We start from the raw sequence: 25,792 nt of genomic DNA on the forward strand, positions 1-25,792 counted from the left end.
TAGGCACCGTGAATGTCCCTCTCTGCTCCGACCTACAATGTCTATGGAAATACTTGTGGTGATAAAAGACTAACCGTGACACACACAAGTGTGGATGAGGGCTATCAGCTGAGCAACTAGGCCATGGTGGATGCCAGGCCACAGCGGGGTTCAAGCAAACTGGCAAAGCCAACCTGGCACGGCCATGCAGTGCCACAGCTGCCTTGCAGACATCCCCCAAAAAGGACACAAAATGTGTTTAAAACACTGATGGGCACGTCATGAAAACAGTAATAGGAGGAGATGGTTGCCATCAGGTTGTTACCAGCCAGCAGCAAAGCCTGGTGGGGTAGCACTCTCTTTCCATGCTATTGCAGGTAGCTGCTTGCGTCAACACACTTCTGAGATGCATTTTCAGAGTATTACAACTTTGGTAGTCCCTGCTCCCCCTCGCTCTTCCCCCTAGCAAGCATGCACATGAACAATTCCTTTAAATGTATAGGGACGAGCTATCCTACAGGCCCCTGGTTAGTCAGCATTGCTGCGAGCCCTGATCTAACAAACCCGTTTTATGTTTCACTCGAAGCACTCTTCCCTTCCGTCTGGCCAGCGGCATCACCCATTCAGCCCCTGGGCAACATCATCCTGCCAGGCAGCACGTAGGAGATCAGCCACTCCAAAGCAGAGGAATCACACTTACCATCCTCAAACAGTCACCACTCAGAGCCAGGGCCAAGACAAGAGCGAAAGCAGCACAGGCTTTCATCTTCGCTCTCCTCTCACGAAGGTTTTGCCTGGCAGAAGGAAGCTTCCAGGGCTGGGCTGGAGCAGGAGGGTGAATCAGCAAGGAGCTTTCGCAAGGCACTGTGATTTACTTGACTTTAGGGTATTTTAGTTTTCTAAGTAAGCAGAGCTCTTATCGTTAATCATTAATGTCTTTGTGGGTAGATGGGAATGCCATGGAGTGAGATACTCTGCCTAAACCACAGGGAGCAAAGAGGTTACAAAGTGCCTGTCCCTCTCTGATAGACAGCAGTGTCCTCCCTTCCCTCCCCTGGGCTCATTAAGTGGCTAAAGGCACCTCCAGAACAGCTGATCCAATGTTGCCTGTAACAGAAATCATTTAGCACCCAGTCACTTCTCATCTTCCCTTCACGAGCTAATTAAAAGCATGGTATAGCAATAACAGGGAGCTCCCAACAAGCCCACTCAGGAAATGACATTGCATTGCAAAATATGGAACAGATCAATGCCAGTATCAGACAGAGGAATTACTCATTAACAGATGGTTACCTGCCCAGCTGTGACTTACAACAACAGCCCTGCAGAGCAACAGACTGGGAAAACTAAAAGGGGAGAGAACACACAGCACTGACAAAACAGTCGGTGTACCAAAAATCTCCCTTCTGCAGCCACCTGAGCAAAACCATCTGTCCGGCAAGTGCTTGGCCACGATAGCTGCACAGAAGTTCTTCTAATGGGGATGCAGAGTATTGCTAAAACTGAGATTTCACCAGTAGAGGCTGTTCCAGCCCCACCTTGCCCCACAACCAAAATCCACAGGTTTGGCTGGTATAACTGTGCCTGTGCTCCAGGCTCTTGCCAGCCATCTGCTGTCAATCAGGGACCGCACCTCTTCACACCCTAAATCCACAGAGCCACAGCAGCAGAAGGAATAACATAGCCCTTGCTTAAGTTTTCTTCTGCCCTTTGAAGTTTTACCAGCTCAGCTATGGAAGGGGCATGATTTTTTGTTTTACCCCAACACGACAATGGCATTAAGGCCCTGGGACTGAGAGGCACGATTTTTCTATGACGGTTTATCATGTTGGAGGGAATTTCCACTGGATGTGCTATCATGCTGCTGTGTCTGTCATCACAGTAATAGCTCTTGTTAGTACAATTATGCAGATATAGAATTATAGACAAAACTTTCCTACTGTCAGTAAGGCTTCAAACAGCAGGAACCACATAAATTTGAGACTGTCTCCTTCAAAATCCAGCAAAGAGCAAACAAGCAGAAAAAGATTATGCCATTATGCACTGTTTGTTGGCTGAAGATTTGAAATTTAAAAAAGCTTCAGAATGGACTCACAGAACATATCTGTCTAATTTTTCTTCTTTTTACAAATAGGAAATAAGAGGTAGAGACACTCTGGTCTGTCTGTAGACACCTAGCAAAGCTGGAACACAGGTTTCCACTTCCTACCCTCATTCTTGACTTAGGTCATTAGATTTCAGTCTAGTAATTCCTATCCAATGACCCGCAGACATCTCTTAGCATCTAGGCTCCTAAATTGTGGAGGGGGCGAAGGGGGTAGAGGGGAGCCATTGGTTGGTGTTCCATCCAAAGTCCCCAAAAGCTCTGCAGAAAGAGAGGAGAGTGAGGACTGGACAGCAAGAGAAGGAGGAAGATGCTTCTTTAGCACTAAAAATCTCCTTCCACCCATTTCCAGAATAAAAACTATCCACTTCTGGAACTAAAAACATTTCAGTGGTGACCAAGACAGGTTGTAGGAAAGCTTTTTCATATATCTAAAAGGAAGAAAATAGAAAAAGAAATGATTTGTCCCCCTTCAGTGTGTCTGCTCCTGGTTGCTGTCTGTTGGCACTGAACTACAACCAAGAGTTGTAGAACGTCTTTCTGGGGAGTCACAACTCTAAGCCTTTGGCTGAAACTGGTTCCTTAATACAAGGGAAAGAAAGAAGCAACACCAGGGATGTTGCAGGCAGAAAGCAAAAGAAGACATCAAAGCAAGCAGTTGCCATGGCTGCTTCCAGGAGCCGCCCAAGGAGCACCACCACGTAATGGGAATCACCTCTGAGCTCTGAATCACCCAACAGTGATTTCAGGGTTCAGACAGATATGAACCACCAAAAAGCCCTAACTACTACAGGAACACTGCCTGCATTGGTTCAGCAGAGAGGTGTCTGAGCAGATCTTACTGCTACAGAGATAAAGCAAAATTTGAGATTTTTTTTTTAAATAATGTTAAGTGATTAGTGACCCTATGGCTTATTTATATCCAGGAGAAAGTCTGCCTGCCTTTGTCAGGCTTTTTCTAGAATCTGTAAAAAGCACTTTTTAAGAGGAAGAAATATTTAATTGGCAAGGAGCTACTCAGAAAACTGGAGATTCAATTTTGGTATTGAATTCTTAGAAACCTCACAGGGCATTGGGAACTTGAGACTTCATGAGAATGAAGAACATTGGAGGCTGCAGATATTTGTGTCTTTCCACCTGAAGTTTTCGGTCATGAGCAGCCCAAGAAGCATGCATACAGGGACACTTTGGGAACAGATCTGGGGAAAGAGAGTTCAGATGTGTTAACATCCATAATCCTTTACACAGTGCTGGGTGAACTGGGAAGGACCCCAAAGGCACCAAGGAGGGAGGACAGCCCTTCCCAGCACACGTTCATGCCTAACTCTTTAACTCTCTCCTTTAGAGAATCCAGCTGCACAGGGCTTCCAGCATGAAAATAACAGAAATGGGTACAAAAACAGCAGCACAGAACTTAGGACTCTCCAGCAAGTGCAGCCTATTTTATTTACTCATGTACATCGGTGCCGCAATCCCGGGTGCTCAGGCAGTTTACAGGAATTGCAGCGTGACCTCGGGACTCGACTAACCAGAGATGGAGGCAGAGCACCACACGACGACCCACGGGTCAGGCAGACCAGCCCGCCGAGCTGCTCTCCTCTGCCTTCTCAAACCGCTTCGTCTGTGACTCATCATTTCCAGCATACTGCAGGAAACTTTCCCTAAAGGGAGAAAACAGTTGTGTGTGGACAGAGCAGATATCATAACATCAACAAGAGAAGCAGTGATGTGGAAACAGTCCCTGCCACTCTCAGGATAAAGTCCCTAATGTTAAATTTCAGAATTCTTTTAGTGCCTGTTTCAGTTGAGGCTCCATAAAACACTGAGAATATATATATATATATCGTCAGTGTTTATGTTATAGAGGAATATTTATGTTATAAATAGACGAATAAATTATGTTATAAATAGAGGAAATCTGAAAATAGGAAATAGAGGAAAGACCTGGTGTTGGAGCAATGTTATTTGGCAGCTTCAAAGCATGGGGCCTGTATTGCAGCTCGTTCCACCAGTGAAACTGCAGCTAGAGTCTGGTTCTTGTTTTCTAAGAAAATTCCATTTTCCTTTTAAAGAAAGGCATGTCCTGATTCTTAAATTCACTGCACATAATATTGAACATTTCCTGTGGAGCACACATAATCCAAATGCATTTAGAGCCAGCTTCTGCTACTGCTGAAGTCAATGAAAGGTTTCAAAGAAAGACTGGGAAGTCTTTATCATGTTTGCAGGCTGTAATTCTTCTGTATCAAAGGCTAAAATCCCTCAGTTTCGGCAGTCATTTTCCCTTTATATTAACATCATCATGGGAAAATGAAAAGGCAAATAAACACACAATAAATGAGCAGAAAGAGACAGAAATGCTTGCTGCAGGGGGTATATCACATACTGATTATGCTGCCTCATACATTTGTCTTTTCCTCACTTCCCACATCGCAATGGCTTTTATTTCTTCACATTTAGCAATAATTAGTAAAAGCCCAGACTGAGCCCAGACTCTGAACTACTTAGTAATAATGAAGCAATGTTAACAACCGTCCTTAATCACTCGATACTAACAAAAACTAAATTGAGTCAGGCACCAGCATTAAATAATAAAATTGCAATTTTTTTCATCAAGGAGTTCGCTAGACGTAAATGGAGAAGACAAGTTCAAACATACCTGCATCCATTTACATTCACACCTGTGTATCAGGTACTGAGCTGACTGGGGGAGGAATGTCCCACGGCTGAAGGTTCATCGGTGTGCTCTGTTTTTACAACCTTGCTGTCACTGCTGGACAGGATTACCTTTATCTCTGTGGCTTGAGATCATTCCCATCACCTGCTTTTGGGAGTATTTACCAAAATGTGGCTGTCCTTCTTAATGACTATCCTAATCACCAAAACAGAGGTTAATGCTCCTAGGTTCCAAGGCTAGTGATTTTCTAAAGATTTTAAAGTAAGACAAGATGGGAATCCTGGTGCAGGGGACACAGGTCAAAGCTGTCTCAAGAAACAGAGTAACCTCAACCTGATCGCTGACATCCAAAACCAGGGTCTTCACTGCTGGGCAAGAAGTGAGCCTCCACCTCCTCTTCTCTGTTCTGGAGTGGAGCCCAGAGAAAAGCCATTGCTCTCCTTCGCTGAGGCCACGTGCAATGGAAGAAAGCTGAAATCATTTTGTTTGTTTGCTTACTTCAGAAAAAAAAAAAAAAAAAAAAAAAAAAGCTTTGGCTCAAACCAAGCTGGAAAGTGCCCCAGACTGATGAGCTATTCATACGGACCTTAAATAGCGTAGCACCTGAAAGGCACCGCTTTCCACATGGGCAAACTGCAACCACAAACACCCCTAGGTGTCACGTCTCCTCTCCTCTCCCTGGGAGCTTCAGGAATCTGTGGGAGGGGAAGGAAGGGGGAATGTTGAATCTACATGGTTTTGGCTTTTCCTGTTTCATCCTCTCCTGCAGCAGGCTTTGCTGTTAATATTTGCAGCCATTCATAACCTCAGGCACACTGTAAGAGAGCAAACCAATCCCTTCCCAAACTATCCCCCCCTCTACAAGCAGCAGCAAAGCTGGTAAAAGTGAAGCTGCAAAAGTCTGTTTTTTGGGCATCTGGGATCCAGCAAACACGGATTTGGAGCTGCTGCACTGTAGCAGATCCTGCTGGGATTGAAAGATACGCCTTCACCCAAATGTTTACTCCTCCTCAGCCCTCTCACCTCCCACGCTCCTCCAGCGCCTCTCCTGGCTTCCCTCACCCATGAGCTCACAGCTCTGGGGTTCTCTGCACCGTTTTCCCTTTTCTCTCCAGGGACTGAATCTGTTCTCAGATCTATCATGTTTATTTTTCATGTCAGTCCCTCACCACCCTCATTCCCCACCCCAACACACTGGCTGTGGATCTCCCATTCCAGACTGTGACCTCCCCAGCAGCCTCCACCACCTCCCCAGCACCCAGCAGGTAGAGCAAACATCTTCTGTACATGTGTTACCTGGTCTTCCTCTCACCGTTGCCTTGTGCAGGGCTTGAGTCTCTCCTTTGGAGGCTCTGCAGACCTTTGTGCTGCCGTCATGACTCCCCATGGAGACACATCTGTCCCTGGACTCTGGGATTATCTCCCTGTGGTCCTCTGCCTTGCATCTCACCATCCTTGGCGTGTTTTTGTTAAATGTCACACTTCACCAAGCCCCACATCCTGCTGCTTACCTGCCCCTTCCAGCCCTTTATCTCATTGGTATCCCTCAGAAATCACCTCTTTGGTCTTGCTTTCCACCAGCAGTGCAGTCCCTCCCCAGCCACATGGTTGCTGTGCTTGTCTCCCTTCCCCAGCCCAACCTGGCCAGCTCATCGCCTGCTCACATCAGGAGCAGGCATACAACCCTCACGTAGCACCCAGCAGGCCACAGCCTTCCCAGCAGCAGCGAGCACCCCTGGGTGCTACTAAGCAGTATGTAAACGCAATCCTGTGAGCACCACCTTCTGTTTCACTATTTTTCCCTTTGGAACACCTGGCTTTGCATTGGTAGGATGTGGTATCAGACAATATCCTGCTTGTGATTTTTCTCTTTTCAACTGGCCGCCTTTCTGTTTACTGATTTTGTAATGGCCTCAAGCTTTCTACTCTGTGAAATCACATTTCAGCCACTGCAACTGCAGCTATGTATTACGAGAGCCCTGCCTTTACTTGCAGCTGTACTTATGAATGTTTCTTTCATGCATCCAAAAAACATTAGTTCTGATCTGAAAAATCAAGTCATATAAAAGTAGCTGAGCTTGAGCTTCAAAAAGGAAACCAGGCTGGAATTTTATACCCTTAATCACACAAATCTGTGAGTGATTTAAGACTTTACTACAAGCCACAATATGCAGAACCTTCATTGACACAACCCAGACGTGAATCCAGTTGCAAAAACTAACCAATATTTTAGAAGTCCATTTCAAGATGATACTTGGATCTGTTAATGCAGCCAGATGCCACAGCATATCTGAAATACTATGCCTGCAACCAGTCTGGGATGTGTTTGCATGAAGACACTGTTCCTCCTACTGTTTGAGTAAGAGTGGAAAGTAGGGACTTTTTGATATAAACCTTTACTGATAACCCTGGCTGAAACAGCAGGTCCATATAGAGAGGCGTATGATTTTTTTTTAGCCGTGTACTCACAGCAAACTGACAAGAAGAGGTGTAGAGGCACCCACCTTCCACTGATGCCAACCCATTTAGGTAACTTCAGCACAGGCTGATTTGCAATTGTTAGGCATGTACATTTTTAGCTGTGCTCAAATTCCTGCTCTTCCACCCACTTTCTTCATTAGCATATTAGACGCCCCCATGGCGTACTTTAAAATGGTCTATAAGTCAGGCATGTGTGAGGGAAGGTGGCTCCACTTCTGCAGCTGAAGGCAGCTGAAATCTTCCCTCTCGAGGCTGGGGAGAGCACTGAGGGGTGAGGGACAGCCCCACAGGAAGGAGGCAAGCTCTGCAGCTTGCCTCAGCATCAGGGTTATTGCCTATGGCAGGATGGGGAGCAGAGGTCAACAAGAGCACTTTACTTATTCTGATTGCAGCCCTAATAATAGCCTGTATGGAAACCTACACACATACATCCGTATATATTTTCCATATTTTTTCCATATATATATATGTATGGAAACCAGACGCCTTATTAAGCATTCACTTTGTGCTTTGCAGGTAGCTCACGCGCCAAGCGTTGCAAGGGTTGGAGTGCCAGGCAACATCCTTTGGAGAGCCTCTGACTGTGCCTTTTGAGTACAGTGACCAGGCAAGGCCACGCAACGAGGTGTCCTCTGCTAAAGCCACGCACAGGGAGCACACCCATCATTCAGTGTCACTGTGGCAGCTGCCTAGGGCCAGCATGGATGCTGCAGTGTCACCATAAGGATGCTCGCTTTGGATTTATTAATCTGTATTTTCAACCTGCTAATTTAGCATAGTGTTTGCCTGGGTTTTCCCTGGGGTTTTTACATTACAAATCTTGTGGCAAACCTCTATGGGGATGTCCTCAGAAGGTATTTCTAATGATGATTTCAGTGACAAATTGCCATCTCTTTCCCCATCTGTTGTGAATGCCCCTTTTTTCCTTTTCTCTTCCTGCCTCCTCCTCACATCGTCTTTCTCCCCACCTGAGCTCTTGTACCTACATGGAAACACGACCCATGTCTCTCAGTGCCATAGATCCCAGTGCATTTCGGAGAGCTAGTAACATAATGGAAAGGTGGGGAGGGACATGGTTGCCCCTCAGCCAGGGCTCCCCTCTCACTGACTACTAAAAGCCCCCCTACTCATGGCCTCTCCTTCCACTGTATGACCTCCCTCTGCCATCACCTGTCCCCAGACTCCTTCTTTTGGAGACTGCAGCATAGTTGCTCATTGCCAGAGGGAGTGGCTGAGGCCAAAGGCCTGTGGGTTCAAACCCATCTACACTGGTGGTAGAAAACCCTGTTGAGGTCCACCAGCCCTCAAGAGGTCAGCAGAGGCAGAAGATGCCCCAGGGCTTCACATTGCAGAAAGCCCTGAAGGTACATTAACTTTCTTTGTTTTCATGTTTCCCCCTCATCATCTCCTACTGGTCACTCTCGCTGTTTGTTTTGTGACCAAAGCAATAGGGATTCTGTCCCTGAAAAAGCCTAAAGGACCCTTTTTCTGCACTCCCCCAAAAAAGGCAGGGACAAGCATACAAGGAGGAGATTGGGGTCCCTACCAGTGAGCAGCCCTCTCTCTGATGCACAACGCCTGACTTCAGAAATGATTTGTGTACCACTCACTGTCTCACGGCTTGCCCCAAGAATAGGTCTAGGCTACAGATTGCACGATGTGGCCAATATTCCTGCTGTGTTTCCTCCTCTCTCTTTTTTTCCCCTCATTTCCCTGTAACTCCAGTGCCACTCCTTGTAATTGCTGCAGAAATGTAATTGCTGCTCTGTGTAATTGCTGCAGAAACAATCTGAGCTGTCATTGACTTACATTGTTCACACATCAGGAGAAACTGGCAGATCAGATTCACCCCACCTAACTTCAAGGGACCTGCTGCATATGTATCTACATCTAAAGCAGGGATTGAGGTTCCAATGGAGACCTAGAAAATAGAAAAGAATGAAATTTAAGGTACAGATCACACATCCAAATGTATGTTTCAACTCCTTCATTATATCCACAGACAAGATGAACTGTACCTCTATCAAATACATAAAGTAACACCTGTGTTCAGGGCAAAAAGGCAGCTTTAGAGTAGACACCTAAAGTTAGGCAAGAAGATCCCAGACAGTGTCTCCTAGGAGGGAAATCATGACTTTCAGATCAGCTCTGTTATGCCTATTTTGAATTTAAGTGGACTTACCTTTGCTCTCACAAGGCCCAGTCCTGTTAGTTACGGAGTTGCATAGCGAGGAATAATTATGTCTTATGCCAAGTCCTTTCACCCTCTGCACTGGTGCGGCCTCACTTAAGTACTGTGTGCAGCTGTGGGTGCCACAGTGTAAGAAGGATATAAAACTACTAGAGAGTGTCCAAAGGAGACTAGAGACTGTCCAAAGGAGACTCAGTTACAAAGATAGTGCAGGGTCTGGAGGGGGAGGTGTATGAGGAGCAGCTGAGGTCCCTTGGTTTGTTCAGCCCAGAGCAGAGCAGGCCGAGGGGAGGCCTCACGGCGGCCTGCAGCTCCCTCACGAGGGGAGCGGAGGGGCAGGCGCTGAGCTCTGCTCTCTGGGGACAGCGACAGGACCCGAGGGCACGGCATGGAGCTGGGACAGGGGAGGGTCAGGCTGGGGGTTAGGGAAAGGTTCTTCATCAAACAGACAAGATGCAATGGGAGAATCGGCATTCTGCAGGAAACTGGCATGGTGTCAGTCTTGTGACGGCTGGTTTGGCCATCAGGCACCTTCCAACAAGAAGATTGGCACCTGTGTTTTTCTGCCTTCACCCCCTCGCCAGGGAGCACAGTTGTGGCATGCATTGTGCTGGATTTTCTAACACACACATGCACGCATTTTACTCAATGCTCCAATTAGCAAGGACAAGATCAAAGATATGTGCCCACCACCAATTATCTCCTGGTTGCAAATAAGTTTCAGCTAACTGCTTTACATACAGAGGGCTGATCTCAGCCAGGCATTGCTTCATCCTAATTGTAGGACTGGCTCTGGAAACTTTAAAATTGTGGAAGAGGTGAAAGTTATGTGAATATCATTGGTATGTGAGTTTATGTCATTCATAAAGTAGCAAATATAGTTACTGAAAGGGATTCTTGTGCAAGTCTATAAATGAGGGAGAATAGTAATTAAAGGGTAGTTTCCCCTTAACATGGGTTCATCTTTCCAGGAAAGACTCAAATCATTAAGACCCCAGTTCTCTCTCACAGGACAGGGGACAGACATTAGCTTCATTTTTGTGCAGTGATTTAAGTTTTCTCCACTCCAAGGGGATTAACTTAAATTAGATCTACTTCTAGCTGGCCTTTCATTTCTTTGCCAGCCTGCTCCAAAACTGAGGCTTGAGCTAAGTTATACACTGTTTTGAGACCATGAGCAGAGATGCAAGCAGAGAGATACAGGTCAGTGTGTCCTGGCAAAGCAGTCACAAAGTATTTAAGAATACCTGGTGCAGGCTATAGGTGCTTGGAGTTGCTCTTGTGTCTTTACAGCTGTGCGTACATGCAGGGGAGGGATTCAGCATCATTACTGGAAAGTGGAAACTGGTACCAGATTGTCATGCAGATAACACAGTGTTGGCATGGAATTTGAAGAATTACTTTTCATCCCATCCCCATCAGTCATTATTTTCTGCTGTTAGTACCCAAATTGCTGCACAGACCCTTGCTCTGGCAGAGTGTTCAAAGCACAAATGACAAGGGTGGTGAATGAGATGGGAACCATTTAAGGACTGTCACATCACTGATTAACATCAGTGTACATAAACACTGACCCTCTGAGCCCCAGGTTGTTCCACGCTTGATCACTGGTAGAGTAATCATATATTGCAGCTAGGCAGAGGAGTTTTGATGCATATGTCCATGTAGAAACTGCACAGCTGGACAACCCCAGGTCTATGCTAAAGAACAGCCAGAGGGGGATTACACTGTACCTGGAAAACATGCAGCCACAGCCATACCTTAGGATTGCAATTCCTTTGTCTTGCTAGAATAGAGCAAAAGGAATTAATTAAAGGCTAAAAATCTAACCCACTATTATTAAATTCCTGAAGATGAGTTATTTTTAAGGTATATAAATATTTGGAAGGAATTCTTAAAAACTCTCTTTTAAAGGAATATTTTTATGTAAGCCAGGTTTAAGGAGACTTCTTTGCAAGTTCTAATAAAGTGCAGTCTGCTTCCAGGTTGTCTTATACTTTCATTAAAGCTGTGATGTACGTAAGTGCTAGGTCCAAATGGCAGGAGGTCCCATCAGCTGGGCTGTGGGGACAAGAGCTCACTGTGCATGGCTGCCAGTGCCTGGCTCAGTCACACTCCACCACAACCAGTGTTGAGGACAAAATGCCAACTTTCTAAAATGCATCGACTTAAGTTAAAGTACAGTATTCATTATAATGTAGATTTTTTTCCTTGTGAATAACTGAAAAAAAAAAACCAACTCACTTTTTTTTTCCCCTGCATTGAAATTAGATGCCAACAAACCACTATCAGTTTCAGTGGTATAAATTATTTATTTAGTAATACACAATTAACATTTCAGATATTTGACACACTCAAGATCCTATAAACACATCATTGTGCGGTACAGATCTCTCAATACTTTGGAAAGACAAGGCGTGAGAAATTAATTCAATGTGCATTTTCATATTAGAAATCCATTATAGAGAAGTTTAAAGTCACAACCACAAATAAAACAAGAATACAAATCAAAATCTGTACAACACAATATTTAGACTATTCAACAGAATGATCGCTTAGGATGAAAAAATATAAACAATTTTCTTTCCTTATCTTCCACACAAGCAATTTGGAAAGCACGTTCATTCATGTCTAACACATTGTATTTGCTAACATTTTGAGTAATGCAGACAAGATTTGCAGACACCTGATCATCCAGCACTTCCCAGCAGATAAATGGTCTTCTGAAAAATATCAAGAGGGACCTGGCAAAAAATAACGGTGGGTCTACAGCAGGGAAATATTTTAGTAAGATTAATGAAAGTTTTTTCCTGTGTTTTAATTGGCATAGGGTTATGGTTCACAAATCCACCAGTTGTTCAGTACCCTGCTACCACAATGCTAAACTTGGGATGCTATTCCAAGAGCACAGGCAGAGGAGTATTTGGATGTGCCACTTGTTTTTGCTGCAGGGCAAACACCCACACCAGCCACAGAGAAGCCCTGTTGTCACAATGGCTTGTAACATTCTCACAGAGCTTGGAAATCTGCCTGGTGATACAGAAAATACGGCCGTTTCTAAACCCAGCACAATGAGCTGCGGTGGGGAATGAGGAGTGGCTTGGACTTGCAACAGTTTTGGCTTCTCACACTTATTGAAAAGGTCCTGCCGTTGGGCTGGGGCTTTTCTCTAGCAGAGCCTTTGGAAACTTTTCAAAATCTTTGAGAACTGGTGAAAAGATGCCTTAGGCTGTTTCATTGCAGATGCTGCAGCATGCTACCACACACTAGTCTGGTCTCCCAGCCACAGATGACCTTAAGAGAGATGATTTTTAATGACAATATTCACTAGCAATACCGTGTCAGAGATGGTATGGGCAGAAACACCCCTGCTGAGAAACAACTACAGTCAAGGATTTCAGTTTTGTGGTGAAAATCAGCTACTTCCAAAAAGGCAAAAGTGGCTCACCATTATCTCTGTGCCAATGAGACAAGGAGGCTGCTGGCTGAACCACTGTCTTTTGGCAGTTTTCTGTCAAGAAAGTAAATTCCAACACAAGACGAGGAGAAATCAAACAATGCACGTGACAGCAAAGGCAAGAAAAAGAGTCCAAAACTTTCAGGAGGGGAAGTAGTGCAAGAAGGACCCAGCATCCTTGAAAGACACTAAATAGACCCCAGAAGGGCATGAGAAAGTGCATGGTGCAGTCAGGTATTGGCTCCTTTCCACGGAGCAGTAAATCTCTTGCAAAGTCCCTTTGCAAATCCTGTTTATGTGCCTTCATAAAACAGCGGTTATTTGTCATGCAGTCCCCAAAAGCTAAATTGCGCAGCGGTTTATTTTGCATGTCTGTTATATCACAAATCTGTTGACAAGGCACGCTGCTAGAGTAATCCTGAGGGGAAAGTCCCTTTTCAAGTTTGCCTATATGTGTATTTTCTATTCTTCACAGAGCTTTTAAAACAATAAACAAGAAGACTGACACTGTTGTGGAGCCTGTGAGGCTGCAACCACTACAATTTGAAGCTCAGATGCCATGACAACGAGTGAAATACAAGAGAACTGGTATACTAAATAAAATTTAGAAAGCTATAGGATTTTCTAAGTGTTTTGTTTTGTTTTGTTTTTATCACTGGCATTACTATTTTTTACAGTTTGAGGCTATAGGTCAGTGGATCTCCCTCATCCAAATAAAAGGATGGGAACATCAAATTCCTCTTTTATGTGTCAGTGTGGCCTTAAGAGGAGCTCACTTTATAAGTGGAGTTTCAACAAGGGAAAACTGGGAAAAGTAAAAGAAAAATAAAGACACATAAAGCCTGATTATCTTTAAGAACTAACTGGCAAGATAAAGGATGACACTGTCAAAGAGTGCTTCAAATGGGCTGCTTTTTTACTTGCAAGTAGATTTCATTAGTAGTGGAAACCACAGGATAATGAGGTAACTTAAAGTCATATTATAATGCTGAAGTCACACAGTAATTAAAATCGGACAACATCCTTAGCAAAACTGGGGAAAACATCAGCCAGAGGTAGGCTCTCCACATTTGTTTTTGTTAACTCCATGATCTGTGGCAACTGATTCCAGCAGGTTTGGTTTTTCTTTTCTGCCAGATACTGAAAAGGAGAGCTAATATTATTATTTCTAAGTCCAAGTAGTGAACTTCCGCGAGTCCTACCTAAGAAGTCATTGTTTTAAACAATATGTCAATAGCTGGCATAACAGTGCAGAGCAGGGAGGAATGTTTTTCCCATGTTCCCTTGTTTACAGGATTTCCAGGCATTGTGCCAGGATTTTTCCCTATGTTAAAGAAAATTCCGTTCTTCCACATCCTTCATTTTCCTGCACACAGCCTGACTCTCCTTTGAATCCTTGATAGAGTCAGACCCAGTTTGCTGCACTCAGTATTTAAAAACAGCTTTTTTTTTGTTTGCCTTCTTTTTCCTCAGCTTATCAGCTTTCAGAAAGAAAACAGACCAAATTTCAGTTATCTGGAGTTTTCTTGGATCCCATGCATTTTGTCTGTTTAGAAACCCCCAGTAGGTCTCTTTCAACTGCTTGCTAGTGCAGCCCTTGCAACCTTCCCACCTCTTCAGTGTCCTTTGGAAAGGGTCTTCACCATTCTCATTACTGGGGTGAAGAACCACCTCTTTGAACTGAACCTTCTACCAGCGTCACCTGATGGCCCCTAACTCTTGTCTTAGAAGAGAGTGAACAGTCTGTCCCTATCCACCCTTTCCATAGCACTCAAGGTTTTTAGGACATCATTATACTTCCCCTCAGCTGTCTCTTTTTCCAGTTAAAGAACTGTATATTGCTCACCAAACACCACTTAGGCACACTTCCACAATGTAAGATGGTTTCATCTAAAACACTGATCAAGGATTTATATAGACAGTAATTATTGTGTTTGAGTTTCAAGCTTTTACCTGTTTGAGGTCAGGATTTGATTTTCCAAAACACACAAAAAGTGCAAAATGGGTCACAGGTCACTGAGCCCTCTCTTGAGTTTTACTGGTGTGATGTTGGTCTTGATTAGAACAAAGCTACTAATTTGCTGGAAGATAGGATAAATGTGGCCATTTATCTGTGCAAAGAAATAGCTTATCACAAGCAATTCTTAGCAAAATGTTACCAAAACAATAAGAAGAAGCAAACATGGGAAAACCACTTAAAAATACAGAGATGTTTTAAACATTTTCTCATAATCACTGTGCTATCGCTGCTTTGTTAAGTTGTGTCCTGCATAGATGATATACAGTATGATACGAAGCAACCTACCCTATAGATCAAAAGGAGCAAACAGTAGGAAGCTTTCCCCCTTTATCCCTTTATTCCCCCTTTATCCCCAGTCCAGGTACACGCTGAGTGCTTGCAAAGCCAACCCGCACACACTGCGCTATGGCTCTGCTTCAGCAGCTCAGTTCATCACGGTGTGCGATCCAGTTGCATCGGTTTCCAAGCCTGTTCACCCACTCCTACCTCTGATTTCAGTTGCTGCCAGCTGTGTTTCCCTGGCATGGATACCTGGCCGCAGTGGGATCTGGGCTCAGACAACCAGCTCATTTTATTCACTGCCATGAGAAAAAAATACTCAGCTACCAACTAGCACTGACAGCCTCAAAAATGCTATTGTGAATTCCCCTAATGTCCAACATTGTTGCACCACTGTGATTTTAGCATGGCTCTCAAATGGGTTTTAATCTTGAAAGTTTTTAAAATACCAGCTATTCTTACAGCACATATCCTCATTCAGTCACGCACTGTGTTGAGACTAATATTAATGTTTCCCTCAATAATAGGAGTAGAATCACTTAATCGTGAAAAAGAATTAAAGTTGTAAAGCTAATGGGTGCTATGTCCTTTTATATCACTGGAGTATGTAATGTATAACTCTTAAGCTTTAGGAACCACACCTTACTGTTGTAAAATTCTATGTAGCTCCTTCTCGTTTTACAAAAAGATATGAGTTTAAGAAACTGAGTAACACTCTCCAGTATTTTCTGGTGTTCTAAAACTTCACAGTTCTTGGTAGGTTTTAGTAAGAAGGAGCAAAGAAAAAGAAGCTGATGAATAATCACAGCTTTAGACTTCCTGCCTGTGCAGCTCTGCCACCTGGGAGCTATGCAATATGACTTTTTGAGTCCCAAAGCAATTTCAAAGCAGTGAACCACCAGAAGGTCTCAATATATATACTTGGTATTGTTTCAAAGAGCTGAACAGAGAGCCAGCACTCTGTGTACACTTTTGCTTGTCCAGACTCATAACCTCTTCTGAAGAAATGAAAAATGAGGAAAAGGAGAATGCGGCAAAGCAACATGTTCAGTAGTACCTTTTCTTCCTCAAAACTCTGCCCAAGGCTAGAAGATGAACTGAAAGTAGCATCAACGACAAGAAGAACAAGTGGCAATTAACTGCTTACTGAAGGAGCGGTAACAAAAATCCACCTTCCCCCAAAGCCAAGACACCAAGAGCAGCGCTCAGTAGGGACCTGGATGGCTCTCCCACCGCTGTGTAAATAGCACATACATTTCTGCTACGGAAACATCACCAGTGTTGGCAATGGGAGCAGCTATTATTCCCAGAACAGGATTTATTTTTTTCTTCTCACTGCTTGTGTAACAAAGGTTTTATTGCATAAAAGCCATGTAATCCATTAGATAAAAGTGAATTTCAATTTCACCTGGACCTCATCCCAAATGTTATGAGCCAGATAAGAAGATATTAATAAAATAATCATAACCTTTTTTCAACAGTAACTGATTTTACTTATACTTCAGAAGTCTACCAACACATAGGGAATCCTGCAGACCAGGAAAAGCATTAGAAGATTAAAATTAAGTCATCTTAAATAAAGAAATTGGATAGGGGAACTTAAAGTGAGTTTGTCTTTATTAAAGACAAGAAGGGTAGGGGTGGAAATCATCATTTTAATTGCACTGTGCAACAGAATCATGACAGGGAAAATGATATATAAACAGTAAGAGAACAAAAGCAAATAGTTCAATACTTTCATCAAAATACTTCTTTTTTCATTCTACAGGTTCTAACTCATATCAGAACAGACTGTCTGGCAGGCTTGTTGAAGGCAACAGGTACTGAAAACAACTTAAAACTCGCAGAAACATGTCCCTAAGGCATATTTCCATTGCTGCCAATGCCAGGTAAAAATACCAGAACTCTTAATTAAAAACAGAGATTTAAACAAAAGTAGCTTTATACTGATTCTCAGTGCCCTTATTCTTCTCACTCTTTACAGCAATCAGAGAGGGAAGGTCTGATGTCCGATAAACTCCAGTCCTCATCCTCCCTTGGCAAGATCTCAGTTCCGAGACATAACCTTCAAAGCTGAGGTTCCCTTCGGACTCATCACAGGAGCGTGTGCCGGTGTCTTCCAGCTTGACTCCATCCACATCAATTATCCTGTTCACGGGCAACTCCTTGCCGGGGTTGTCTCTCACGCCAGGAGGATTAACACTTCTGCTGGTCTTTGCTTTGAGAGACGTTTGCTCACAAGAGTTTCCTGAAGTTCCCTGTGAATCAGTTTTCTTTTTGTGGTTTGCACCTGATAGAAGAATTAGAAACAAACAGACTAACTAAACAAAAAGCACAAAACAGAAGAGTTAGCTATCTTCTGGTTCCTAGCATTTTCCGTGCTGTGACCTCCTCTGAGGTGCTAAAGGTAGGTCATCAACTGGGACATTCCTCCACCCCATCCAGGAGACTGCCGGAGGTACCCAGCAGGTAACTTAACAGTAGGCCTCAAAGGTACATATAGTGTCAATATAGATCTGTCTTACTTTAGCATTATTCAGAATTTAAATAAATAAATAAACTTCCATTAAAAATAACTACTTAGCATAAATTTGTACACCTTTAGAATGAAAACTCACATCAGCAAACCCAAACGTGAAGCAGGAGGATACAGAACTCCCAGTGGGGCAGAACAGGAGATGTTCTTTGATTTGAAATGACCTCCAACACCATATCCCTGCTGAGATATTGTTTAACTTAGCTAGAGATTAGTCTTTCTCCAACAGACTTAGGCTGATCTAAAGTCTCAGTTTGCTGTGCTGAAATGCAATCTAGCAGTTATGGGGGACAGTTCACAGGACAGGAAGAAAAGAAATAGCGTAGTTTGCTGAAGAGCTTAAGCATTAAAAAAAAAATAAAAATGTTATGTGTGATGTTTTAACCTTGAAGTTTCTTTTTGGTACAGCATTCCTAAAATCACCACTGTTAGGATTTGGGCCTACTGTCTAGAACCAACCATGCCAAGCCATTACTGTCCCAAGTCTTCCTCATTCCCAGCACTGGCTGCCTCACAGACTGTGCAGTGTCAAGTAGAAGCCCCTAGGAATAGACACATTGGGCTTGATATTCGAAGACTTGCATCAACTACAAGATATGTAATTAAACAAAAACATCTGTCAGTGTGCTTTGCCTCATACAAAATATATGACTTTCATTAGTAAAAACAGGAGCAGTTCTTTTCAGAACTGGGATGGGAAGTTGAGGTTAACCCTAGACTAAAACCTTCGGCGCCAAAAAAAAAGTCAGTTTTATTTTAGATATGACAATGCAGTCCGCTAGGCCCTTGTTAAAGTAATTGCAGATACGTTTGTTCTGGCTGTTTCAACAGGCAACAAGAAGGGAATGACAAAAGAACTGCTTCACGATTCACACCATGACTACCAACATGAGTAGCTGAGACATCCCTGTCATAATGATGGAAAGGGGGCAAAATTTGCAGGGAGAGATAATTTTTACTCTTTACTACTTTCAATAGACCAGTTGCTATCCAAGAGAAAAATAGAAAATCTTTCAAGATAAAGGCAGACATGAAAAAGGGCTTCCATTGCAATTTAATTTCTTTTTTTCCATGTGTAACAGCTGGTCTTTTAAAACATACCGTCTTATCCAACATGCCTTACCTAACACATTTTAAAATGTCTGACCAGCACATTTAGCCACACAGCCCCTATGAGAATTGCGTGGTTAAATCACATAGCTGGCTTGGAAATCTTTTGTGTTTGTTCCATAAAGTGATCTGTACTCTGCTCTTTGTAAGAAAAATAATTAATTAATAATACAATCATCATAACCAAGAACTTTTCAATACAGAGAAGGGGAAAAATGCAAATGAAAGGACAATAAAGCAATTTCATACTGTTTCAATCAAGTCTCTCTAGGGCCTTCTCAACGGCTAAAGCTTTTATTTAATGAAAATAAGTCAAAATTCTAAGTAACACAATTTTATTTCACTGCTTTTGCTATAGCGCAGCCCCGCAAGTAATAATGTGGATATTCCACATCAGAAGTACTTGCCTTTTTTTCACAACTAGAGGAGTTAGATCAAACTCCAAACAAATCAGCCAAGCAGTAGCAGAAAGAAGGCAAAAAGCTTTCTCAGCCCTGCTAGCCCAGCACGACTACCAAATTACAGCTAACATTTAATGGGCCTATATTACACCTCATGTTTACATCTTCATACTGCAAACAGAACATCAGCTTAATTTTAAGTGCTGTTTGCATGGCTGTGGTGTAAAATGCTATCCTTTTATTCTAAAATGCTTATTTTACATGACTGTATTGAATGGTACTCCTGATCTTTTTAATCTACTATTCTATGCCCTTTGAGGACATCTCTGATTCTCCTTTCATGTTGGTTTAAAAGAGGCACTCGTTTCTAAAAAGCTGTGCTAACGATGAATCACAACAAATAGTTGGCATTGACAGAGCATGAATCATCCGGTAGTCTTATTATTAAGAGTACGTCCTTCTACTAAATGTAATGCAGAGCAAAAACTTTGATGGTGGCGTCAGGTATCATAGCTCTGTCGCTCTGAACTACACTGAAATAGTCTCCACAGACACAAGACAGTCCACATTAACAGGGTTCAACGAAAAAACGTCTCCGGAAACTCTTGCTGAGGAAGTATTACTCTACGGAAGGCGTAAGTATGACTGTATTTATTTGGTGTCTTAGTCTTTCTACAGCTGCAGATAAGACACGCCATTGAAGTCTTGGATTATGGTGTCACTGAGTCACCACATGGAGCAACTGGGCTTTCAAGTAGTCTGTTAGGAACGAAGCAAAAATCAGGTCAATATTATCTCTCAGGCTTCACAGGAGAAGCCCATCTGAAGAGGAATAAACCCATACTATGGGCAGTTTTTTCTATTAATGGCCTTACCAGAAGCAATCCCTCTGAAGAATCTAACAAATTACTACTAGAGGCAGGACAGGAATGCAGAAGGCCTTATCTGAAATACCAGTTCAAAAGAACAAGGAATTGCTAAGGGATAATATTGTGAAGGTGGTCGCTCTTTTCCTGGCAGGGTAGAAAAGATCTTGGCTCATCTGTGCCAAACTGGAAGGTGATTTCAAGAGTAGTGCTACACTGAAAAAGGATTTTAATGTGATTTTTTCCACATTTCAAAACAAAAGATTTACAAAGGAAGTAAGGCTATTCAGCACAAATAATAGAGATTCCCCAAAGCAGCATGTGTTAAAATGTATCCCTCAAGTTTCAAAACAGACTCAAGATCTGCACGTACTTGGTGGAGCTTTGTAACAAGGCTCAAATGATGCTTGCAACACTTCTGTGCTGGTCTCCTCATAGTCTTGTTTTGAGTAACAAATGCCTGAGAAAACTCAGCTACACAGGGTTATATCTCTGCAGAGCAGAGGGCTTGCACAGATAAAATTTCCCTTCGCTTTTTATTCTTGCACTGAAGTGATGAAAACTTCCATGGTTCTCACTGCAGGTTGCTTTCCCTTGCGCAAAGCACATCAGAAATGGTATTTTATTTTCCTGAATATCATTTCTCAAGCACCCTACCTAACTTCAGAAGGGAAAGGAAGCCAGTTCTCACAGCAGTGCTTGCACAGACTGCTCTCCAGAGACTGGAGTAGCACAATCCCGTCTATGGGTAATCCTCAGCTCCCTCGCTAAGCACTCCATGCAGCTGTAAGGGAATCGTCTCATGCATCTGATCCTGTTAATATGTTCCAGCTGGTCTGCAGATTGGACAATGTGCTTGTCTTCTTCAGCCTTTAAGCTTAAGCTGGAGATCTGCTATTTCACAGATCCACAGGTAAATGAGTGCTTAGAAGGCTGTACATACATTTTTCTGCAGTTTTCAAAGGGTTAATGATTGGGCAGCATTTGGGCTGGTCTCCTGATTTCCTTTACAAATATTACTCTTTTCCTGACACTTAGATTTTGTGTATTTTCTCAAGCTCTCTGATTTTAACATTATGATTATGGAAAATCTTCCTCTGTCTTAATAGACAAAGGGAATTTTTGCTCTTCTGTATAAAATATTCTTCAAGATCTAGGTAAGATATAAGCAAGATATTGGAGGACATTATCTTCCAAGTAGTTTAAGACCAACAGAGTGTTTGGTCAAATTCCAGGCAAAGACGAGTTCAGAAGACCAGAAATTTCAGGAACAGCATTAACTGTCACATGTAGATAGGATCAAACAGCCATAACTGCAACGGAGATGCTTGGGATTTATAGGTCCACCCACATCTTCCAATGGATGCAATGCAAATACTGATAATGTTTCTATGCAATAATTATTAGGTCCTCGTACATTCAGTGTGCTAAATTTTATAGGTGTGAGTCATTTCTTTAAGTATAATTTAGACCAGGTGTAAAATTCAGCACCTGCATTTTTAAATGATCAATATTGAATCTAGTTCCACTCACACTATATTTATCTTAGGAAAAAAAATAATAAATAAATAAATAAATGTTAAGGTTCATTGTAAGAGGTGAGCTCTGTGTATTTGAAAGTCCATACTTAGTGAATTTCACATAGGATGGAGTGTTAAATACTATACCATAATTTTCCCACCACTTCCAAAAAGACACCTCTTTTGTGTAGATCCATCACTCCATTTAGCCTTCTGGCTTTACTGAAATCTTATTATCCTATAACTCTGCTGATTTCTATACCACTGATCCCAGGCATTCAACTTCTAACAGAGAGAGGATCAGATTTTCAGTTAAATATAATGAGCTCCAGTTTAATGATTTTATGATGACTTACAACAGATAAGAATCTGTTTGAAGTCTTACATAATATTTATATTCTAATTCTCATGAAAAGAATCACCAAAGTTTTCAGGAACAATTATTGGAACCGGTTATCTACCACCACCAAATGTAATCAGTCATTTTCAAATGACCAATCCGAATTCATAGACTCAGGTGTGTTCTTTAATGTGGGAGACTGTTGTGAAATGGCACTCCAAGATGTTAGGCTTCCCAGACATGGACTTGTTTAAGAGGTTGATCAATGACTTGCACACTTGGTCATGTACTGTTAGTTTCTTAAGTGATTCATGCTTCAGAAAGGAAAAGGATACTTCATGTTTAAGATTTAGGAAATTTTTAAAAGGAATTTAACCTGCAGAATTCTTTCTTTCACCTCTAAACTGGCATAACCCTGATGAAAAATAGGATTTAACAAAATGATCCTAACTACAGTTTACGCTTAATCTTTCCAAAGGAAATTTGACTTAATATTTCACTTGCGTGATAAAACACCAACTGTGTCATAAGCCTGGTGCCTTGAAATCTCACTCCCAAACTATGATGGCATTGAGCTAGAAATGGATTACCCTACAAAGGGGCAATCATCTGCATTATCAGCGTATTTACTTGTGTCGTGGGCAGTTCTGGAACACTTCTGCAGCATCAAGTTTAGAAACCTGGGACGGACAGAAGTTCTTCCCTTGCTCTCATCTCAGAAGAACTCTCAAGACCAAAGCACGAGACGTTACTTGGAAAGCCAAAATCTGAATATGACAAAGAAGAGGGAGCTGGTAGGACTGCTGCTGCTCACGTGCACTAATTACGTGTTCACGAGGGCTGTGACTAATTAAGAAAGGACACAAAGCACCCAGTGCTCCTGGGGGCAGTGGCCTCTTACATGGCTATGGCAGCAGTGGTAGGGAACAGCATCGCTTAAAAGCCAGGGGCAGTACGAGAAGAAATAAAAAGAAAAGCCCTGAATTTCAATCCAGACTGACCTACACGCCCTCAATAACTGGGCAAAGTGCTTAACCTTGCTGTTCCTCCTCTCTTAAAGCTGACATAATTGTCACAGCATGCTTTCCAAGCGAGACATGACAAAACATCTCTGCCCTAGTCTACAGATATTTGTCCCTCAGTTTGATCTTCCAGCGCTTATTGGTAACACTCGCTTTGTTTTTCCATCAGAACTTTTTAACAGTAGGTTTAATTATTGCTGAGGGTAATGCTATCTGTAGGAAATAGTGGATTGAACTACTTGAATCAGTTTTAATTTAATCTGCCATTATGTTATTCTTCAATTAAATTCTAAAATGTGGTTTAGCAGGGCTACCAGTTAGATTTAACGAATAATTACCAAACTCATTTCGCTCTCCAAATGTAAGTCGTGCTTTTGAATAGATCTGATTTTAGCATGGGTGCATTCGTTTCAAAGAGAAGTTGCAATTTCTCTAATGCTTTATCCAACCAGTGAAATAATTTGTTAATTCCCTCTACAACGTGTCTTGCTGTTTGACTGAAATAAGCTTGCCTTTCAAATAATTATCCCTCAAGTCGTTCCTTGCTTCCTGGTTGTCTACCCTTAACATAGCTCTCCTTCTCCTTTGTTTATTATTGATCTGTAATGTAGTACATGTAATTCTCCCTTTTAATCATACTCTGATTAAAAGGGGATTAACAGATTCTGGCCTTAACATTCCTGGATCCCTGAGTACTTCTTTATATTGTTCCAAAATCCAATTATCTTCTATAAAATTACACATAACCAATAAGGATATAATTAACTGCCGGACAACAGCCTTTGCTAGTAATCATGATTTACACTAATTTTACATCTTTTAACTAGAATCCCTTCCATTTCTTTTATTTATTTATGTTTTCACTTATGTGCTTATTTACATAGGAAACATCACTGGATTGTCTCTAAAATATGCTACCATGAATTAAGGGGTTATGCAAAATATAAGTTATATAAAGTATTAAAGAATTTATTACAAAAATAAGCTTATTTTGCATCCTTCTTGAAGATATATGTGCGAGTTTTTAATCTCTTTAACTATCCCAAAGTTGACTGCACTTGGAATTCATTACCCTTGAAGCTGAAAAGTTTAGTAGACAAAAAGTCAAAGTCACAGAAATACAGCTGCTATCATCTGATCGCTGTTCCCTGGCTACAGTGTCCTGCACCCTTTCTGTGAATAATAAAGAGCAGTTGGGATTTTATTTTATTTTTTGTCATCGGGAACAATAGCCAGCCCCAGGCTCTGAAAGCCCACACAGCATTTTATTTCTGTGCAGGCACTCAAAGAGAAAAATCCTAGCACTAGCACTAACTATCCTGCTTCTCAGAGTTCTTTCCAATAAGAAAGGAAGCAAGTTTATTTTGAGGATAATGCTGCTATTTCAGAAACAAGCAGCATCTTCAGAACAAATTAAGTAACTGTTTATATAGTCTAAATTCATGCTTTTCTTACATACCCATATTATTACCTTACATATCCAAGTATTATTCCAAACAGAGTTCACCATGTTTTTGTTTTCCCTAGCTGGTTCTCTCTCTTAACCAATGACATTATGTACGTACAAAAGGGATTTCTGAATAAACTCTATATTCAATTGAATTGCTCCACCCAGTCTATATATCTACTCAAAAAAATACTTCCTCATTTGGTAGACAATAATTCCATGGACTAAAATTTCATCCTAAGTATATTTCTCATATTACATTAAAAAAAAAATATTTTTTTAATAACAGAGAGAACACCACCGATGGAATGAAATCTATAATCGATGTGTCCTAATTATTGCAAGTTATCCTATTTAAAGATAAAATGATACTTCCTGAAAAAGCCCAATTGCTGCTGAGAAGAAATGCCCACCTAGGAGCATTCCACAACCAGAGAGTAGGAGAGTCCACAACCAGAGCAAACAAATTGCTGGCCCCATGGAATACCACCGAATATACAACCCAGCGCAAGGCTCTGGCCCCTGAGGGGACCGAAGGATTAAAAAACTGCCCCTTCCCACGACACCTATTTTTCACACGGATAGTGAACGTGCCTAACCACCAGGGAAAAACTTATGGATATGGAGGGCAACAAAGTACCTAGATTATCCCATGCAATTTAAAAATTAATAAATCCAAAGAGATAAAATCAGTAATTTAGCACTTTCAAAAACGAATGCACTGCTTCAAGCCAATTACACCACACAATAATTATTTCTTCCACAGCTGGATACCACCAGCATTATATGTAGAAGCATGAAGTTAGTTTTTCAGAATTAACTTTCCAATCCAGAAAGCCCCAAATTTTATAGTGGGAAATTTGCCAGAACTAGTAAGCTCGTATGAAAGTCAAGAAATTTTCTCTTGCTGAGTAACACAACTAGAATCAGTAATGATTCTTGTGTTGCAAACTGATTTGATAATGTGTACCTTATAGCTAAATATTACTTCAGTAATATTTGTTTCACTTACTTAACGTTAAGTTTAACGTTAACGTTGTGTTTGCAAAATTATTCTCAGAAGTTCTAAGCACTGCAAACCTCGTTTTGCTGGTTTTCACCATTTATTTTGCCTTCTAGATCTTCAAATGAAAACACCTCAAGGGTTCCCCCTTACAGGGAAATATTTAGAAATTGACCTGGCTTTGCTCCATCAGCCTGAGGTCAGCAAACTGCCCGCCTACAAGATTACTCACAAGGGGCTGCTTTGTACGGCCAATCTTCATCACCCTGACGCCCTCCCCGCATATATAAACCCAAGAGATAAAAGCTCAACATATAGTGTAAGCATGCACACCCTTTGCTGTTACAATCAATTTGAAA

At 42.0% G+C, this 25,792-nt stretch overlaps 2 protein-coding genes and 1 long non-coding RNA gene across 6 annotated transcripts in view; all 3 read right to left on the minus strand.

The window, feature by feature from the left end:
- The window catches only part of HGFAC (HGF activator), a 43,893-nt gene extending 42,863 nt beyond the window's left edge, over positions 1–1,030 (minus strand). Inside the window, exon 1 of the mRNA XM_083832751.1 lies at positions 680–1,030. Coding sequence (XP_083688877.1) covers positions 680–745 — 66 coding nt within the window. The 5' untranslated portion in view covers positions 746–1,030. The remainder of the gene's footprint in view (positions 1–679) is intronic.
- Positions 1,031–3,511: 2,481 nt separating this feature from the next.
- Positions 3,512–6,916, minus strand: LOC310899353. 2 transcript variants are annotated; one of them, XR_014584228.1, is made up of 4 exons: positions 6,057–6,916; positions 5,347–5,455; positions 4,743–5,231; positions 3,512–3,744 (listed from the first exon to the last, which is right to left on the minus strand). It is a non-coding gene; the product is annotated as an uncharacterized lncRNA (long non-coding RNA). The 2 variants fall into 2 exon arrangements; XR_014584229.1 differs by having other exon boundaries at positions 5,347–6,916.
- A 4,816-nt stretch (positions 6,917–11,732) lies between these two features.
- The window catches only part of RGS12 (regulator of G protein signaling 12), a 90,575-nt gene continuing 76,515 nt past the window's right edge, over positions 11,733–25,792 (minus strand). For all 3 annotated transcript variants that reach the window (XM_083834763.1, XM_083834761.1, XM_083834762.1), the window contains exon 18: positions 11,733–17,478. In XM_083834763.1, coding sequence (XP_083690889.1) covers positions 17,114–17,478 — 365 coding nt within the window. In that variant the 3' untranslated portion in view covers positions 11,733–17,113. The remainder of the gene's footprint in view (positions 17,479–25,792) is intronic.

Source organism: Anser anser, assembly GCF_964211835.1.
Source record: "Anser anser genome assembly, chromosome: 4".
Classification (NCBI taxonomy): domain Eukaryota; kingdom Metazoa; phylum Chordata; class Aves; order Anseriformes; family Anatidae; genus Anser; species Anser anser.